Source organism: Haliaeetus albicilla, chromosome 9 (assembly GCF_947461875.1).
Source record: "Haliaeetus albicilla chromosome 9, bHalAlb1.1, whole genome shotgun sequence".
Lineage (NCBI taxonomy): Eukaryota > Metazoa > Chordata > Aves > Accipitriformes > Accipitridae > Haliaeetus > Haliaeetus albicilla.
Window position 1 is genome coordinate 16,329,747 of NC_091491.1, and position 19,986 is coordinate 16,349,732.

At 42.7% G+C, this 19,986-nt stretch overlaps 1 protein-coding gene across 7 annotated transcripts in view; it reads left to right on the forward strand.

Annotated features, from left to right (window-relative positions):
- The window catches only part of PPP2R3A (protein phosphatase 2 regulatory subunit B''alpha), a 62,075-nt gene extending 42,998 nt beyond the window's left edge, over positions 1-19,077 (forward strand). For 6 of the 7 annotated variants that reach the window (XM_069791844.1, XM_069791843.1, XM_069791846.1 and 3 more), the window contains 8 exons: positions 853-939; positions 3,317-3,473; positions 5,571-5,619; positions 6,203-6,292; positions 7,267-7,442; positions 7,987-8,105; positions 9,784-9,890; positions 14,229-18,819. In XM_069791844.1, coding sequence (XP_069647945.1) covers positions 853-939; positions 3,317-3,473; positions 5,571-5,619; positions 6,203-6,292; positions 7,267-7,442; positions 7,987-8,105; positions 9,784-9,890; positions 14,229-14,325 — 882 coding nt within the window. In that variant the 3' untranslated portion in view covers positions 14,326-18,819. Of the gene's footprint in view, positions 1-852; positions 940-3,316; positions 3,474-5,570; positions 5,620-6,202; positions 6,293-7,266; positions 7,443-7,986; positions 8,106-9,783; positions 9,891-14,228 lie in introns of all 7 variants that reach the window. The other variant, XR_011326116.1, reaches the window with a different exon arrangement.
- The last annotated feature ends 909 nt before the right edge of the window (positions 19,078-19,986 follow it).

Here is a 19,986-nt window from a genome sequence, read left to right on the forward strand (position 1 = left end):
TCAGTGCTGATAGTCAAATTAATTATATTTCTAATTTCTCTTGTTGAAGATGTTTATTAGTTGTTGTTTCCCTTGTTAAGTTTATTCTTGCATGTGCTTGATTACACATTTGTGTTTTCCCCACTTTGTGATAATGTTTGACAAGCTAACAAGGAGTGGACTACGAAGGGTTCGGCTTGCTTTTTTTAGGTACTTGGAAGTATACTCGCTCTCATACTGTGAACTGTTTCTCTTGGGTTCTCAGAAGTCTGTGCATTCCCTGCCATGCTTTTTACTCACTTTCACCAGAGGAAGATCAGTAAAGGAGACAAATGAGGTTAACACCTACCTAAGATAAATGCAGACAGATAGTCTCTTGCTTACTTTCATGGAGCCACCAAGAGGATGAGGCATTGTTAGAGACACAGTACATCAGACATCAATTGTGGCTTTCACTTAGATGTCCTCTTTCTTCTTCAAAAGTCCTGATTTTTTTTTTTTTCTGGTGCAGAACACTTTCAGTGGAGATCCATGTAAGCTAAAACCTGAAAAACTCAGTTTCAAAGTGATTCATCAGCACTTTGAACGTACTCCCTGACATAAGTGATGCATCTGCATGCTCAAAGATGTGAAGTAAGAGCAGTGAAAATAATTGCAGGGTTGAAATGGATAATACTGTTTCAGAAACAAATGTTACTTTCAGACTGCATGGTGAATTAAGGATAGTAGTATCTACAAAAAAGATCACAAAACAGTTTTCAAAAAGAATTCCCTTTCGGATGAGTGAATAAACAAAATACAGTTACTGCCTTTAAATTCCCAAACTAGTATATTTCAGGAGCTGATTTCAAGAGCACTGTTCATGTGTTGCAGGTTATACAGAGAATATTCTACACAGTCAATCGATCCTGGTCTGGGAAGATTACTCTAACAGAGCTGAGGAAAAGCAACTTCTTGCAAGTATGTTGGTTTCTGCCTGAACAAGATACAGAATGCATCATACCTTTGTTTCTATAGCTGTATACTATATAGTGAGGGAGCTGGGCTGTAGCGAGGTAGGCCAAATGATCAGTGCTGGAGCTAGTGGAGGAGTTGTGTCCGAGTTGAGATGAGAGAAGATGGGGAATTGGAGTAGCCAAGAGCGCACTGGTAGAAGATCAAGGGGCAACTGTGTACCTGAAGCTGCATCAAGCAGACTGGCTCTTGGCTCCTGATCTAGCCAAAGAGGAAGGAAAGCAAGACACAGCAGTGCACCTATGTTAAGTGGCTCCCTGAGAGCCAAGAATAGCTTCTGGATTGCCTACAATATGTGGTGGGTAGGACAGCCAATTTCCTGACTCCCAACCAGCAGTCAGCCCACTGACAGTTGGGCAGGCATGTTGTGCTGTGCAATTGCAAGACTGTGCCTCTCAGGAGCTGATTCCCACTTCTGCAGTAGACTTCTTCAGAAAGGTTAACGAATGAAGCTTAGTTCTTGTTACAATCCCTGTGATGTATCCTTACATTGGGCAGAGGTTTCAGGATTTGGATCTCTGTTCTTGGTATACTTTGCCCAGAAGAGCACTAGGTTAAAACTGTCGAAGGCTGCTCAACTCCAGCCCAGCCTAAAAAGCCAGAAAGTCTTAAGGCTGTGAAGGGTTAAGGACTTGGCTAAAGCAGTGAGACTGCCCTACTGCATCCTGTTCTCCCTCCCAGATATAGTGTGCTGTGTTCCTCAAAAGCCTTAAGCATGAATTCATGCTTCTCCTCCTTTCAGACATCTTCTGCCTGACTGATCACATCAGCTAATGAAAAAAATCAGTGCTCCTTTGGATTGTCTCATGCCAGTCCAAGCCCTCTGATCCCAGTTCCTCCCTAACCTCTGTTATAAACAAATCTTCCCAACTTACCCTGCAACTTTATTCACTCATTTTCTCCCTTTATACACTCTTCCCCTTTTTTTAATTGCATACCTACTCTGCCTTTCATCTCCTGCAGCAGGGAGGTTCAGCTCTGGGACCATAATTTTGCTTGGTCAGCTCTTTGCTGTATGTGTAAATGGCATATTTTGGCATGAGCTATAAAAGGAAGAAAAATAGTTATTGAAAAACCTCCCCAAGTGATTAACATCTCTAAAGAAATGGAGAGACCCATGAAGACTCTGAAGAGGCTAATGAGTGATTGGCCGGAGGTTTTTAGACTTGAGTATCAGCAAGTCAGAGTAGTGCAGGTCTGGTGGTGCCATCCTGTTGTCCCTGCCTCAAACTTTACTGAACCTAGTGGATAGCGGGATGTGAGAGTTTTGCTGAGACTCAGTTGGGTTCCTTGGATGTGGAGATGACTGAAAGTTGATGGTGAACTATCAGTGCCTATGTATAGGATGGCATCTGTTTTTAGGGTTATGGGTAGAAGGGCCACTAAGCCTGCCTGCTTAGAGACACAACTCCCTGGGATAGCTCTTGGGCTGTTTTTCACCTCCTCCCTTCTGAGAGGCTGTGACGGCAGGGGAGGACAGACCTATAGCTCACTTGAGTTTGTTAGCGTTTTCATATTCCTGCAGCTGTAATTTATTAGACTGAAAAGGCTGTCTGGTGTCCCATGGCCTGAGCGCTAGGAGAAAGGCAAGCAGGGAGGTAGCACTGGTAAATGGCAATACTCTCCTGTCGATGGAAAGGCAGAATGGAGGGAATGACAGAGGTAGGTGTGAAGTGGGAATGAAACAAGGACATTGTCGCTAAATGTTTTCTAACAAGGCATGTTAACGGATGTCATGGTTGGAAATCTGTCTAAGCCTCCCAGTTAAACCAGACTAATTCCTGTTAGGGACAGCCCAGAAGAATCAGTGTGATTGGTTTGATCTGCTTGGGATCCATCACTCCTTCCCCAGTCCAGGCTGGAGTAAGACTCAGTTTTGCCCTTTGGGAGCCAGGCAAGGATGTGTGATGTGTAAAGTTAAATCTCAGTTCCTGTGGAGAGCTGTGGACTTGCTGCTGTAAATGGTTCTAAGAGTCCCTGGTGCAGGTCAGAAATGTTTTACAAATAATGGATCCCAGCTGAGACAGCAGTTGCATTCTTGTTTCTCTGCCTCATTCTTTGCTATACCTGAAAATTAGCAGAAATTGTTCATGGAAGTGGCAGAAATATTGTGCATACGTGTGCTAACCAGGATAGCCAAGCCAGATGCTCTATAAGTGCCTATTAAGGAATGCAGCAACAAAATCTATAGGGGAGAAAGGCTGCGTTTTGGATTAGCTCTCAGAGCAGCGTTCACCCAACTTCCACAGAGGTTGGAGGACTTCAGCTGCTGAACTGCCTCTTTGTGTAGGTTTAACTTCGCACTTTATATGTACTCTTTCAGACTCTTGCTCTCTTGGAAGAAGAGGATGACATAAATCAGATCACAGATTATTTCTCCTATGAGCACTTCTATGTTATATACTGTAAATTCTGGGAGCTGGACACTGATCATGATCTTTACATCAGCCAGAAGGATCTGGCTAGGTACAGTGATCAAGGTATGCTGCCTGCAAGCTGTGGTGGGATGAAGGGAATTGTTGAAAATAGAATGTTCCCACTAAAGAGTAAAGCCTGGCTTTAATTTGGTTAATTTGATGCCTCAGAAAAATTTACATGGAGCTATCCATCTCTTACACAAATGGTGATTTACAGAACCAGTTGTAGGGGCTTAGAGAGAAATGCAGTACACACTATTTTCTGCATGAGTAGCTAGAGAGGGAGCTTCTGTTCGTGTGTGGGTCATTGCCAGAAGGACAAGCTAAAATAATGTCTTGAAACTTGCTCATTATTTTCTAAGGGTTTTGCAGGAACTTGGAAGTAGGAACAAGAAGGACAAGCCCATGTGAACTTCAAAGATTGCTGAAGTGCAGTCTAGTTATGCGTGAGAGAAATTCCAGAGTCCATTGAAGCTTGGTGAATTCCAGTTTGCAAATGCACTATGGAGAATATCTCTTGAGTTCAGTGTGGAAGTCCTTTCCACAAGTTGAGCAGATGCTATGAGTTTTCTAAGGTTCAAGGGCCGTGGATAAGTTAGTGGAATGCAAATCTACAAAGGGCTAAAAAATCCAAATGCACTTGTTCTGTATACATTGTGCTAGATGGAGGCACTCAGGTCGGCTCTTTTTAGGATTATCCATGTTCTGAGAGCATGATACATCTATGTGCTAACCTGTTAGGACTCATGATGTAATGTCTTGGGAAAGAGCTTGAGCTATTGACCAGCATGTTTAATCCTGAAGACGCAGCCTTCTTGAATTCTTTTGTGTGGTTGCTGCACTTTTTGGGAAAGAGGTCTGGCATCTAGAATCAGATATGGGGAAACAGGATATTTGGACACATGTCACTGGAGGTGGCAGGAAAGGTGATGGGTGTGGTAAGGTGTTGTAGTGTGTAGGGCTACAGGGATCTGGAGGTGTGACAAGTTGTCAGGCATTGCTGGAACTCTGGGGATGAGGACAACATTTTGTAGGAGCCAAGATCCTAGTGGGCTGAAGAAGAAAGAAGAAAAGGGGTGTGAGAATGACAATGCTGTAGGTATGTGTCTGTGTCAGAGTGGTGTGGTGGCCCACGTGTTCTGAGCGCAGGCGTTTATGGGAAGGCCATGGGGGTTCTGGGTGAGTGTGGCAGTCACAGGGGTCAGGAGCGTTGATAATAGGGCTGGATGAGGTGAGAGTGGAGGAGTGCCTGACTTAGGATAGGTGGTACGGGAGACTTGGTCCCTGCTGGGAGGCTGGGGTGTGGGGATGGAGTACTTGCACAGGAGGCTTGAGAGCACTGGGTGCTGGAGAGCTAAAGATAGAAGGGGTGCTGTGGGCAGGGTGAAGGGGAGAAGCTATCAGTGCAGTGGTACAGCAGCCTGTCAGCACTATGTCAGGGGAATTTGAGGTGTGGTGCAGGTTGGGTCTGCCTGGCTGGTGTGTCAGAAGTGTGCCAGGACTACAGAAGTGATGGAGAACGTGTAGAAGGAGCTAGGGTGGAGGTCTAAAGGAAGTGTGTCAGCAGCCTGGGAGGGTGAAGTCAGTGTTCAAATCGTGCTCAAGACTGGTACTTCCTGCTCGGCTGGTGTGTCTCTGCCATAACAATCTATCCCACACATTTCCTGGCTGGCAAAGCCCTCCCGCTCGCCTAAAACGATGCTTGTTTTTCATTGTCCTTCCCTGCAGCACGATTGCCACAGCTTCTGCTCTGCTAAGAAGTGTTTTGTAGGGATTTGATGTGTGATTTTTGCTTGATAACTGAACTTTTGCAATACATGCTGAAATAATCTCTTATCAGCAGGATTTGCTTGTGTGACAAATCCTACTGCAGCAAAGTAGGAGTAACCCTGCCCATGTCCAAGAATCCAGATAATACACAGTTGCCATATTTGTGTGGAAATATGGTGTTTGGGAGCATACAAAGGCAGACACACTGTGAGAGTCAGCTTTGTTTTTTACAAAATGTCACTAAACAGAGACCAGTGAAGTTGTTAGACAGGCAATGTAGAGCATTCTTCTAGCAATAGGAAGTGGCTTTGTGTGGATTCAGCATAAACAACTGATTGTAGTTATTCCTGTGACCTGTAGCTTCATTTTCTCTGTTTTCTTTGTTTCCAGCTTTATCTAACAGGATTATTGAGCGAATATTCAGCGGCGCTGTGGTGAGGTGAGGAATAGCATACTGGTTGGGGATAGAAGTGAAGAGAATTTCTGTCAGGCTGATGAGAAATGCAAGATACTCTCAAAAATCCCCACTGATCAGAATGGTTCCCAACATGGTGCTCCAGCTGGAGCTGCCTGAAAATGGAGTGAGACTTCTGGGTATCTTAAGAAAACAAATTAAAAAATCCCATAGGATGACCACCTATAGACCTTACTGTAGAACAAGCTGGGCATAGCCGGAGGTAACATGCAAGCACTATGTGTTTGTGCCCCACAGTGGCACAGGGATAGCTGGAGAGCACTGCTTTAAAGTCTTCGAAAAGTAAAACAATGCAGCACTTGTTGTGGGAGGGGATGTGGTAGGTGAGCCTCAGCTCTGGAGTGACAGCAAGGCAGCAAATGCTGTGCCTGTGGGGAAGCGCACAAGGACTGGTGCTGTAGAGTGCAGGGAGTACAGGCTAAATGGGTGACAATGCCCCATTTTCTCTCACCAGTGATTTGGGGTTTTTGAAAAATCTGATAACATTCTGAGTATTTAGGAGCCTTGTGATTTGTTGTTTGGGTTTTTTTTCTCACGTGTCTTCCAGAGGCAATGAAGTTCAAAAGGAAGGCCGCATGAGCTATGCTGATTTTGTGTGGCTCCTGATTTCAGAGGAAGACAAAAGGAGTGCTACAAGGTCTGACTGATTTCTGTGTCTTAGTCGAAGTATTGAGATGAGCAGATAAGATTATAGCAACTTCTGTGACCTACCACTTTCTACAAGAGACGGCAGCTTGGGTTCCTGTGATTATCAGGAAGAAAGCAACTTACTGTCAACGTTTGGTCAAATCATTTGCCTTTCTTGAGGAGAAATTGTGTAGAAGCAGAGTTTTCTTGTAATGTTAAATGTCTTGGTAGTCACCAATCCCTTTGGTTACCCCATGCCATGAAGCACTGGCTCTAGGGATACACCCATGAGATATTTGCAGCAGATAGGCATGTTCCCTTCATGCATGTAGTAAGTGTGTAAGAAGGATTTGTAGGGAAACTTCACTGTGTCACCTTGTAAATGCCTGTGTGCCTCGTTTGTACAGCTGGTGGGAGACTATTGTGCAGGGCCGAACTAGATCTGCACATGATTATTAGGACAAGGAATCTTATGAGTAAAAATCAGAAGAATTCATAAATGCAGGGTTGGACTATCCAGAGTTGAAGGGAGGATGTAGACTGCAACTGCCTGAAAGCATTGCCTTCTTTATAAAGCAGTAGAGGAAATAAGTGCATACCATGCCTGCTCATCACTCACCAGGGTCACTCAGGGACAGCCAGTGTCGTGGGTTCAGAGTTGGTTGTATTTGGCCAACTTTTGCTGCTGAATCAGACAGGGACACCCTAACCTACGTGACCCAGTTGAGCTGCGGCACAGTGGACACTTGCTACAGCTACCAGGTGAAACGGGTCATGAGCACAGCTGTGCTCAGAAGCTACGTAGGTGATTAACAGGAGATGCCTCTTGAGTGTTGGCCTGTGTTCATCCCTGGTTTTATGTCTGCCTTTGGGCAGAAGAGCATTAGAGGATGAGGGAAGGGGAATGTGCATTGCTGCAATCTCTGCTGTATGGATTTCCTAGTGCAGTGCTGTGCTTTCACTAGTCCTGTCTCCTTTTCCTAGCATTGAGTACTGGTTTCGGTGCATGGACCTGGATGGGGATGGAGTGCTCTCCATGTATGAACTGGAGTACTTTTATGAGGAGCAATGTGAGCGGATGGAAGTGATGGGCATAGAACCACTGCCATTTCATGACTTGCTGTGTCAGATGCTTGATCTTGTTAAGCCAGAGACAGAAGGTAAGTCCTGCTTAATGGGAGTTTCCATCCTCTTTGATCTATAGTGGATTGAGAAAGTAATGTCACTGTGAAACCTGTCTATAGGTAGAGCCATGTGTTAGAATCACAGGGCTGAAATTACTGCTCAAGGACAAGGTCTGAACAGTGGCTATTGTGCCATAATTTTATGCATCAGGAGGTTTGAAAACTAAAACAAGAGACCTTGTGAATTAACTTGCTGGAACTGGAGCAAGAAGTCTTGTATATTCCAGCTGTGGGATGCACTGACAGTCTAGATTATGAAACTGGACCATCCCCATTCACATTCTTTAATATTTCACAGGAATGTGAAAGACTTCTATATGTATGTGAGATCTAAGCCTAATAAACATACCCATTTATTGAACAATGTTAAAAACCTTGACTGACTTGGGAAGAAATTTTGAAATATTTTAGCATACTGGTGTTATAATTAAAACTTTGCTAAGACTGACAAGAAACAGGTCCAGTCTCTCATTAAGTAAGAACTCAGTAGCACAATAATGTGGGGGTTTTTTTTCTGTAGGAAGAGTAACCCTACGAGACCTGAAGAGGTGCAGAATGGCTCATGTGTTCTACAACACCTTCTTCAATTTAGAGAAATATCTGGACAATGAACAGAGGGATCCCTTTGCAGTGCAAAAGGTATAAATCACCTCTATTTCTAAACACAGGCTTTCTCAAACCCATCTTTGGAATGCTACTGGATGTAGGGAAAATCCAACTGTATATAAGAAAATGTTTTTCACAAGTAGGCCAGTCAAACACTGGAACAGGTTGCCCAGAGAGGTTGTGCAGCTTCTATTATTGGAGGTTTTCAAGATGTGACTGGAGAAAGCCATGAGCCCCCTGATCTGACCTCATAGCAAACCCTGATTTGAGTAGAGGCTGGGACTAGAGACCTCCTGGGTCTCTTCCAACACAGGTTATACTGCTATGATTTGGTTGCCATCACTGATCCTACTACACGAGCACTGGCAGTGCAGTGTGTGATTTGAGAGAGAATGACTGGAGCTTGCTGAGTTGCACTGATTCAGCAGGCTGAAAGAGGGGTCTCAGCTGCACTAGAAGGGAACCTGGTTTGCTCAGTTTAGAAAGGAGCTGTGAGATTCAGAACTTGGATCTCATTTGTCTCTTCCTGTCCCCTACACAGCTGCAGTCATAAATAAGTAGGCTACATGTGAAGACTCATTAAACGTCTGGGTTGGAGTCTGATCCTTAAAACAGCACTAGCAATTTTCCATAGCCTAAACAGAACCAGAGACAGACCTTCTTTGCAATATAGAGGCTGAGGCAGATGAAGCACCAGCTCTGTGATCAGGCCACACATGGGGCAGACTAGATGGAAGGTTTGGATGTTGCAGATTGTGCCTAGTTATCAGCCTGGCTGTGCTGTCAATCATCCTCCTCTCTTCCCAAGCAGAAAAAATACAGGAGGAGATTGCGGCTTTTGTATTTTGCAGCTGTTGCTCACCACTAACTGTGGGATGTTCAGAGACTTGAGTTTTGTCAGCTGTTGGTGTAAAGTCCCTCACTTCTGGCTCCCCTTGCATATCCAGTGAAACCAGATGTGACTAGAGCTTAAAGACTATCTCCCAGAAGCCTCTTGTCTGGTCAAAGTACAGTAAAGTGGAGAGGATGCCAAAACCAACTCTGGTTCCCTCCCAGCTGTTCCCACATAACCTACAAGAGGAACTTTGTGGTTCCATGATTCAAGGCTTAAATATATGCCAAGCCAGAACCACCCTATTTTTTTGTTTGTTTGTTTAAATTGGATCATCATAAGGGCACTCAAGTGGGGCCACGGGGGATAACTTATTTTCCCCATCTTATAGTAAATGGCAGAGGGCCAAATGTTTGTAAGGATGTTTTTCTGTAACCTTCTCTCAAACTTGCCCAAACATAGCAAACTGTGAAGAGTTCCTCAAAAGATCAGTTACAATTAACATTTAATTAAAGATTTTAAATCACTGAGTTCTTTAACCAATTACAAAGCACACAGATGCAGGGCTCGCTGAGCTAGAGCAAAGAAAATGTGTGGTTATTAATGTTCAGCATTTCTGAAATGAAGCAGGCTCAGTTCCTTTGCAGCTCAGGTCACACACTGAGCTTTGTAGACTAAGGGATGTATTTTTTCATAGTAATTTCTGTGCAGATGTTAAAATAGTTTAAGATAATTATGAATCTTTAAGGCAATTTTTGACTAGCTGTTTCTATACAGTTGTTTACTATTCCTAGAATTGCTGTTTCAGATGTTTAGACCTATTGTAAACAGCTGTAGAGAGGTATGGCCATAGTGTGCTTGACTGTCTGATCTCTTTAGGACATTGAAAATGATGGCCCTGAACCCTCTGACTGGGATAGATATGCTGCTGAAGAGTATGAGATTCTTGTGGCTGAGGAGTCTGGGAACGAACAGTTACAAGAAGGGTAAGCATAGGCATTGCACTGCCCTGGGAGCACGCTGTTTGGCTCCAGCTGAGGTTTAGTAGGAGCATGTGGATGCCACTTTTAACAGAGGTAGTGGATTAGTGGACTTATTGTTTGGACTCAACACTGGAGCATGTGAAGCCTGAAGCAGTTGCTCCAAAAGGCACTATTGGTGTATTTGTCACAATGGGCTTCTTTGTGGGCAGCCGTTTGAGTCAGCTACACATGCTGCAGTAACGAAGATAGCTGGGGAAAAAGGACAAAGCCTTTTTCTTTTGGCAACCATACAAAGAAATAGATCAAATGACTTCTGCTAGTCTTGGCCATATATTGACCACGTCACACTATCATAGTTTAGAAGCTGTAGCTCCGTTACATTTATTATACCTAGTGGAGGCTTTCTTTAGTCAAACAATTTTACTTTCTGCCAAACTTTGTCTGTTTGTCTGTGCTCTTTATAAGCTGCATTTCAACATTTTCATTCATGTACTAAGTTTGTTGAGGCTCTTTCTTTAAAACACTGTTGGTTTCTGCAATACCTACACTCATTTTTGCAGCCTTCTATAAAATTCTGGACAGACATTCTAGCTATCCTTAAAGTCAATGAATTTAGGCAGAGCAGTTGGTCCAGAAGCTCTCTGTGTGCAAGGGCTTCCTGCAGAGGCTCCTAATGGAGACTCAGTATAATTATCTTTTGGATTTGTGTCTGTGTTAGTATCTTCTTGAGATTATTTCTCTGGAAGTCTCCAGGTTAATATAACAAACATCCAAAGAATGCTTACCCCATGTTAATCTTGCATGATTCAGGATTTCATCCATTCTTGAACAGTATTTGTAGAGCCATAAAGTAAGAGTACTGAGAAGATTGCATAATTTTCAAAACTTCCCACACTGGAAATTGCTTGGGATAACAGTAGCACCTACTAATTAGCCACAGAGATTTGTAAAGCTATTGAGAGCTATGTTTCCATCTCCCTGTGATGTGCATCCAAACAGCTATGGGTTATTCCCTCATCTCGTTTGAGCTGCCTTGCCTTTTTGTGGCCTTCACAATGGAATATGAGGTAACACAGAATGGAAGATAAAATTGCTGTTTCCCTGCAGCTGCTTTGCAACACCTGTGTCCTCAGCCCAGAAAAGAAATAGGAGTCTGCCATAAAAGCTTTGCAGGACCATGAATCCCCTAACTCACCAAAACCAGAGGAAAACTGGCAGGTGATGTCAGATTTTTGAAGTCTGTCTGAAACAGCTCTGAGTCCTCCTGTAAAGAGCATGTCAGCAACCTTGCTGCTTGCTTTTAAGAGCCCCTGAAAAGCACTGTAGTCATGGCAGCACGATTAGATCTCATTTGTGGAGCATAGCAACAGACCACTCAGGAAAAAAGGAAGGGAAAAAGAAAAACAAAGAGTTGGATGTCCAGACAAATTTGCCAGAAACGGGCATTGAGTTTTTGCACATACATTATCTGTGCTGTCCTTTGGGGATGACAGAAACAGGGAGCAGCGACAAAACCAAGACAATTTATGACCTCTATGAGAGACCTGAAGATTTTTGGCTAAGTTAGCTGGCAGAATCTGAAATCTGGTATTTGTCTTATTAATACATTTGAAAATAACCATCATTCAGCAATCACAGGTAAATTAGTAGGTGTGTACCACATTTGTGACTTAGCCCTGTTCATAGCTTCTCTGGATGGAAGGTTTCTAAAACCAGTGACTGCCTGTCTGGCTGTCTGCAGGCTTGCCCATGAGAGAGTACTGCTCCTGGAGGAGGAATCTCATCAACACATAGCACATACTCAGAGTGACTTCAAGGATGCTGTCACTCTACTGAAAACTACAGTCACCAAAAATAAGAGAAAGATGTTGTCTTGCTCAAGACAACAATGAAGCATCATGTTTCACTGGAAGCTTAAGCTGATCTGAACACTTCTCAGCTATGCTCTGCTTTATACATCTGTGTATGAGATTCAGTGAAAAGAGTCTGTTCCCTGGTGAATGTATACACACGTTGTTGTTTGAAAGCAGAACCAATAATTGAATCTGACCAACACAAGCTCTTAATGCAGATATAAGCATTGGTTTTGCAGAAATCCTTTCCTGTAGTCCAGGCTGTGGCCTGCCTGGCAGAAGTGGGCACCACTTTGTTCACTGTTGCAGAAACCAGTTTCAGCCAGCTGATGTACGTGGAAGCCACAATTGCCTTCATGCAAAGAGATCTTTCTCCACAGGAAGAGAAATAAGGAGGAAGAGGCCATCTTTTATCAGCTGCTGATAGGAAAGAATCCCCTTCAACCTGAGCAAGAAGGAGTGAGGGCACAATGCAGAGCAATCCTGCTCAGAGGTGGATAGGTGGGACAAAGACACAGGATCAGGTGATGGTTTAGGCAGCTTAGACCATTTTTCTTGTCTCCCTCAAGTCAGCTGATGGCTCAGTTGTTCACTTTCATGAACCCAACAGCATAAGGAAGGGAAAGGGGGAAGAAGTACATTGCTGAACAAAATGTGACAAAATGTGTTTGCCAGAAGGAAGGACGAAGAATTTCCTGGAGTAATTTGCCTTCTCTGAACAAGCTAGAATTGCCATGCTTGAGTCTTGAGGAATGGGTGTTTAATCTACACGAGCCCATACGTGTATTTATGGGACTGTGAAGTCATGAAACTGGCCTGGAAGGAGAGAAGGTGATTATCTTTAGTGCTCATCTCGTGGAAGAGCTGTTCCTTGGATGCTTCCTCGCCATAAAGGTGGAAAGCATTTAAGGAGCAAAAGAGTGCAGGGGAAAAGTAACTCTTGTGGAAAGGACAATGGGAAGCCTGTTTTGAAGCAGACATGAGAAGGTTTAGTCCAGAAGCAAAAGGCACCAGAAAAAATATTACAATGGAGCTCCAAGTGCTGGTGAATGTGCAAGATAAATAATACAGGAAAGAGGTCACATTCTATGTATAGGAAAAAAAAGAAGAAAACTAACAGAGGTTGGTAAAACTGAAGGAAGAGGGGACACAAAAGGACCACTCCTAAGAACAGCATTTAAATGGAAATAAAAAGTTTTCCTCAGCTGCATCATCTTGAACCAAGAAGACATTAGAGAAACTGAGGTATGTACAAACATGCACAGTCCATTCCCAGGTAGGGGAGGCGGGGCCATGCAGACTCCAGACAGGTACTGCTTAAGCAAAAAGTGTGCATATTGTGTACTTTTTGGTATCCCTGCATGTATGATCAGAACAGTTATTGGTGTAGGATCCAGACATTTGTTTCCCTTCTCACACTTATGCAAGGATCCAGAAGGTGGCAGAATTACTAAGCAGGTGCTTTTCTTTGTGGAAGAGATGATGAAAATGTTGTCCAGGAAAATCTCTATGCTATTTGTCTCTTCTTCACATAGGGATCACCAGACTATGGCATAGAATCCTCGCCACAGCAGGACATACATACTGACAGGCTCCCAAGGATTTGCTGTGCCTGCATATGGGTTAGTGAAGGGGAAAACAGCACAAGAAGTGGTACACAATTCTTTCTTGGTACCATCCGTGCTGGGGTATCAAAGGAGTTAACCTTCTTGCAGCCCAGTTTACCACAGAACAAACTAGAGCTATTCCTGTGCTTGCCGTTGGAACATGTGCTGCAACGTTTCCTTCATAAGCAGCATTGCTTTCAGAACAAAAGGAAGAATTTTAATTTCATGGGTGCCCTGAGAAACTAACCTGTAGTGTGCTGAGACTGGAGGGAAAACATCATTACTCACGAAATGAGAGCACAGAAGCCAACCAGCCCGAATAGTGCAACTGGCTGGAGTTGAGAATTCACAGCCAAACCTCCTCAGGCCACAAATGCTAAGATCTGGCTGTTAAACTTCAAAACAAGTGAGAGAGGAACATAACAGTGTGGCCACAATTGTTCTTCTGTGGATGTCAAAACATATCCTAAGCCAGAAGATGCTTTGGAAACCAGGTGTTTTTGGGCAAGTCTGAGCAAGCCAAATCTCCTCTAGGGCCTGGATGCATGGCTGGATGACTTTATTTCTACACTGAACTATTAAGGCTACTGTGAGCTACTGACAATTGTTACTGAAACTGGATTCAAATTTTATAATGCTGAACACTAGTGAAAAGCTGTTCCGGAACTTACAAATGAGGATGGATGGGAGCACAAAATCATGTCAGCTGTCAGAATACTGATTACTACTGCACTGTTTTCAATGCCTTATAAATAGCCTGCTCGAGGTTAACATCTTGCACGCTACTGTATATTAGCCAACTGTTTTAGTAGCTACTGAAATAACCTGAAAACGCTTTCACCAAAATACAGCTTTTAAAGACATACCTTTTATCTTTGCAGATCATTTGAAGAAGACTATGACACAGATGAAGTCTTATCTCCCCCTGAAACTGGGGACAAGTCAGACAAACTAGTTATCTCAGATCTTTCAGCATAGAGAAATGGAAGACACTTAATCAATATCTTTCAAACTGGATAGCATTCAGTCCCAAGACACTTAGGGATTTTTCTTCAATCCGTCATTGGAGCAATGTGCTTTATTTTGTACACTGTAACTTCAGAACCCTTTTTTTCTCTTCCTGTGTAATTGCAATAAGGTAATTTCTATAAAAAGGCTTTTTACAATGTGTTATTGTGCATGCTCATTAAAAATGGTGATTGCACTTTGCTTCATTTATATATAAATTCTGTTATGTCCCCAGATGTGCAATAAATGCCAGCATCTAATGATTAACTGTACCAACTGCATGCAACATCTACAGTGGTTGTTTCTCAGTCAGTTCAGTCCTGTGCCATTCTGTCCCCTCGACTTTATACCGGGAGTGACAAAAGAGCTGCCAAATTAACTTAATTTAAATGTATGTCTAGAAATCTCTTCAAACACAAGTCACAATGAAGTTCTCTTTTTTTTCTTAGTGTCCTGGAAACCAAGGCAACATGCTTGCACTTGGGGAGAGTGAAGTCCTCTTTTGTGCTTTAAACCACAAGCTCTTAGCGTTAATAGAGGACATATTTGTATGAATATGTGGACAGTTAAAGCACTACATGATGTAATGTTTCTCTAAGACTGAGATATAGTTAACATTGCTACACATTCTTCTGCGCATAAGAGGCTCTTCCTCAGCTAGTGTTTTGTCTCTGTAGAAGTAGTTTCTAGCATATTAACAAAAAAAAATATGCTGTTCAGCTGGTGTGATGAAACTGCTGTGTCTTGTGTGCACCAGTTCCGTCCATTGCCTGTGTTGTTCTTCTCTCTTGTATTGCTAACCTGTAGCCTTCTCCAAGAGACTAAGCTGAGATAATGAAGAAAAAACCCAACCCTAACCTAGTGTGCTAAATTTCTGTTACCAGAGGGATCCTTTAACTGGTAAAGGAATTGGGCTGTAATATTGCCAAAAATTTATTTTCACCCATGAAGTAGGCCCCTGTCTCAGAGAGGAAACACTGTAACTAATGAATTCTTGCTTTAGGTGCAAAATTAAACTGACCTTCCCCATAGAATCACAGCTGGTGTCTCTAGTAATAGCACACACTCTGCTGCTGGAGCTGTTGCTCCTCCTTGCCAACTAGCAGCTGTCGTGATTCAGTACAGAGGCAATTATAATGTGTTCTTACCAGTCCTCAATTTTAGCCATCTTAGATACACAAATAGATCTGGTACTTACTTTCTCCAGCTTGGGACAGGTTTCAGCTGTCATATTTTATTTCAACTATCATAATTGCACCGACATATTTAATGTCTGGTTGGTATGTATACACTGTATTTCCTCTTACCTCACTAAGAATATGAAAACATGCCTCCCCAGGACATCCCTGCGTGAATCCCTGCCAGAATACCTGAGAGACAACTCCCAGTGCCAGGATCAGATCTCCAAGCAGGCACCTCCTTGCCTGCACTAAAGGCAGAACCCATCCAGTTAATAGATAACTGGTGTATACACACACGCACTATTAGCCTGGTGCATTTTGTACATACAGATAACTAGCACAATGGAACATTAATCCATAGATGATACCTCTAAGTGTTAATAACCAAATTGAGTAATCAGCTGATCACTACAATGCAGCTTCAACTTTTCCAGGAGCCTTTGAAGCATAACGCCTGCCTCCCGATGCCCAGGTGGGATATACTGCGGCCTTGTTGAGGTTAGTAACTGTCTCCTCAGGATCAAAATCTGAAAGAGAGGAAGTTTTCAGTTGCACTGGGCTTGGAGATCTGTTTTCTTTTCCTTGATCAAAGCTGCTATTTTATCCAGATACATATACACACCCCAGGATCCTGGATTTGGTATTTGGGAATTTTCTGGATGCCTAGGTTATTAGCAAAGGCACTGCAAGGTAACTTCCTTTCCATAATACAAGATGTAAGCAGGGAGCACTCTAACCAAACCAGGATAAGCCTCTTTGAATGCAGCAAGCACACAAGAGTGGCTCTGTTCAACATTGGGGTATTTGAATCGCATCTTCATCATCACTATAACCTTGAGAGGAAAAGCTCTACTGGGGAAGATTCCACAAAGGCCCAAATGCAGAAGAAACTAGGAAATTACTGCAGAAATGAACATAGGATGGAAGTTGCACAACCACTAATTGTAACCAGCTCTGTCCCCTTTTTACCGGAAAGAACCTAGACAAAGCAGTTCACAGGTTTTCTTCACTGTCTGGGTCCAGAGTGGCCTTTTACTCTGAGTTTGATGAAGTTTTACATCTCTCCAAAGGCAAAGGTTCCTCAAAGGAGCAAGAAGAACCTGACCCCATTTTAGGCTGAAATTGAACCTTCGTGTTATTTCAGCATTGATAGCTTTTAAACTCCATAAGCAGCAGTACTGGAATGTCCAGTTTGCCAGTTATATAAAGCCTCATTTCAGAATAACTTAGGGATTGTCTCTGTAAGGTTTTAACCTGGGATAGCCCTTGCACCTCAAAGAAAAGAAGCTCTTGCAGTGCTGTACAGAATAGTAGAATAATTCAGGTTGGAAGGGGCCTCTGTAGATCTCTAGTCCATCTCCTTGCTCAAAGACAGGCCAGCTTCAAAGTTAGAGCAAGTTTCTCAGGACCTCATCCAGCTGAGTTTTGAAAAATCTCCATAGATGGTGATTCTACAACCTCTCTACATATTACATTTCCTCCTTCTCCCTACGGGAGTTCAGAGCAACATCCTTTTCCAGGAAGGATGTAGATTCCCAGGAATGCACAATTTCTTTTTCATTAAGGGAGGGAGTTAGATGAAGGACTTGAGAACTTGCTAGTTGAGCAAGTGACACCCTGTTCTCAAGCACCAGATGTGCGTTGAGATGCAGACACAGCCCATGATGGGCTATGGAGAGCTGGTACTCCAGCAACCCTTGGTGCATCGCTCTTCTGGTTTGGCATTTCTGTTCTTGCTAGGTCATACCTTGAGCCTACTTCCGCTGTTACTGCTCTCTCTATTCACCCACCATTTCAGGATTTTTCATTTTTCTCCTCATATGCCTTTTGCAGAGGGGCTTCAACTCAACCCTTCAAACCAGTTCAGACTTCCATCTCGCACTGCACCAGTCTGCCTGAACCAGTGCCTTTTTTTTGAAATAGTCAGTATCCTGAGCCTGGTAAAAATTACCAGTTACCTTTTCAAGGTTTAGCTTCAATTAATTGAGACAGAAGCTCGTAGCTGCTCTGCTGAGCCCTTTGGCCCCCAAACCCAAGGCCCTCTCTTCTATGAACAAGAGGTTTGCTGCTGCTGTGACAAAGCAGAGTGATTCCAAAGCCAATTCTTGCTTTCTGGTAGGTCAACACAACAAGCTAATCAAAGAAAAAAACAAAACCAACTCACAGCAAATGTTTTGCCTTATATGTGAATATAAGGACAGGCTACAGAAGCCACTGCTAGCATAGTCCCAGTGCAAAACTTGCAGTAATTTATATTATTTACTCCAGGAGTAGAAACCCATTCTCTCTTGCTAATACATTTGAAAATAACCATAATTCAGCAGTCACAGAGGAATTAATAAAGGAGATATTCTACACCCCATTTGTGACTTAGCCCTGTCCACAGCTGCTCTGGATGGAAGGTTTCTAAATCTGCAGTATATAACCAAGGTAAATTTGGGAACTCCTCTCCTACTACTTAGCTTTTCCTTCTGGGATAGTCAAAACGTAAGAAGACAAGGATGTTTGTGAATACAGACACCAGAACCTGCTGAGCTGCAACACACACCAGCTTTAGAGGTCAGCAAGCTCTCTAGAATGACACAAGGCAAGAATCACTGCACAGAAAACTTGTAGGAGTCCACTCTGCTCTGATTTTGCCTCCTGTCTCCAACTGTCAGTGCCACTTTAGATGTTGCATACCTTTGAAGAGAGATCATGCATTTTTCATTGTAAATCCAGCTCAGACTGAAGTCTGTTATGAGCTGGATTCCTTTTTCCTTACAAGTAGTCAGAAAAGTGAGTAAAATTCAGTTTTGCATGGTAAAAGAAGAAAAATACATTTGTGTTTGTTCTCTCTAGTCTGCTTTTGTCTAGCAAAGTTAAGTCCTGTGTCCTTACAAACCCCTTGCTTTTTATTTTTATATTCACAAATATTCTCTCTCTGCAGTACTAAGATTGGAGATCTGGCTCGATACAACCACATGCAATTACTGCTGGAATGGTACTAGCTTGAATTTTTGTTTTTTTTTTTTTTAGTTCTTCTAAAATCTCAGTAGTAATTGCTATATTACAGTTTTCATCAGCAAACCCCAGGCACTGACCTAGCTCCCCTTCTGCCGGTCTGCCACCAAGCGGCAGTGTTGCAAAACAGACATGGACAGCAAAAAAAGAAATTCCAGTCAGTCTCAGGTTTACAGAAAACATTGGGGAAAGCCTTCCTGCTCTCCTGAACTAAGGATTTAAAAGAAAGCTGACTCGAAATACTCTAACCAAGGTACTGTGCTTAGTTACTAAAACAAAATAGGCCTGAAAGGCCAAAAAAAAGAGGTCACTGAAGTGTCATGTTAATCGTATGTGTTTTTGGAGTACAGCGTTTCTAAATCACAGTATCTTATGTCTATGCAATCAAAAATGAACCTCAATAAAGAGCATGAGCTACTGTAAGAAAAACACGCAAACAGTGCTTACCCTTTTGTTCTAATCTTTTCTCTGTATCACTGGGTGATGGTTTTAGAAACTGAATATTTAACAATAAAGGTTCTCATACTTTTACAAAGTAGTTTGGAGACATTTTGTGCTGGCATGGTTTTATCTTTGTATTTTTACTTTGTATTTTCTTCTTTTTTGGCAAATAAAGGACTTTTGAATTTAAAAAGTAAAACCTGTCTTGTAGTGGTGGGCTAGAGCATTATTGTTCACTTCATCTCCAGCTGCTGTCCCAAAATCACCTTCCCTGCTGCTGCTAAGCTCACGCCACCCAGTTACCCATCAGCAAGCCTGCCAAAGCCAAAATTCCAGGCTTGCTTTTCAAAAATACTGGGGAAAACAAGTAATCCAACCACTTACCTTCATCACATCTTCATCCTCAACACAGAGCACCATCCCTGTGCTGACTTACCAAAGTGCCAAGCTCCCTCATTTTAACCTGTCCTGAAAAAAAGACCTCTCTTGGATCTTCTGCAAGTGGAATGAAGGGGGGGGGGGGGGGAGGGCGGAAGAAGAAGGGAAGGGGAAAGGGAAAGGGAAAAGGCAATGCCTTTTCTAATTTCATTATATGCAAATGCTCAAGCAGAATCACTGCATTATTGTATTACTTCATCTGTGAGACTGATGGGTCCGTGTTCCCCTGTGTGCCTAAATCTGTTTATAGCACAGTCGTTTTTTGGTGGGAACCTCTGGATTTCTTTAAAAAACCAAAGGCGCTTCAATTTGAAAAACTAAATAAAGACCAGACAAAGACGACATGCTTGCAATGTTACCAGTGCTACTTTAACTAGCAGCATATACCTTTCAGAGTGAATTTCATCAGCTATGCCACATACTTGGTATGATTCTAACACACAAAGCTGCTCTTTTTTATCATTTCACGTCTCAGAAAGTTAGTTAGCAATCAATTTTTTTATAAATATAATTTGTATAAAAATTAAATACATTAAAAAATGTCGGGGTTGGGGGGATGATGTGGATA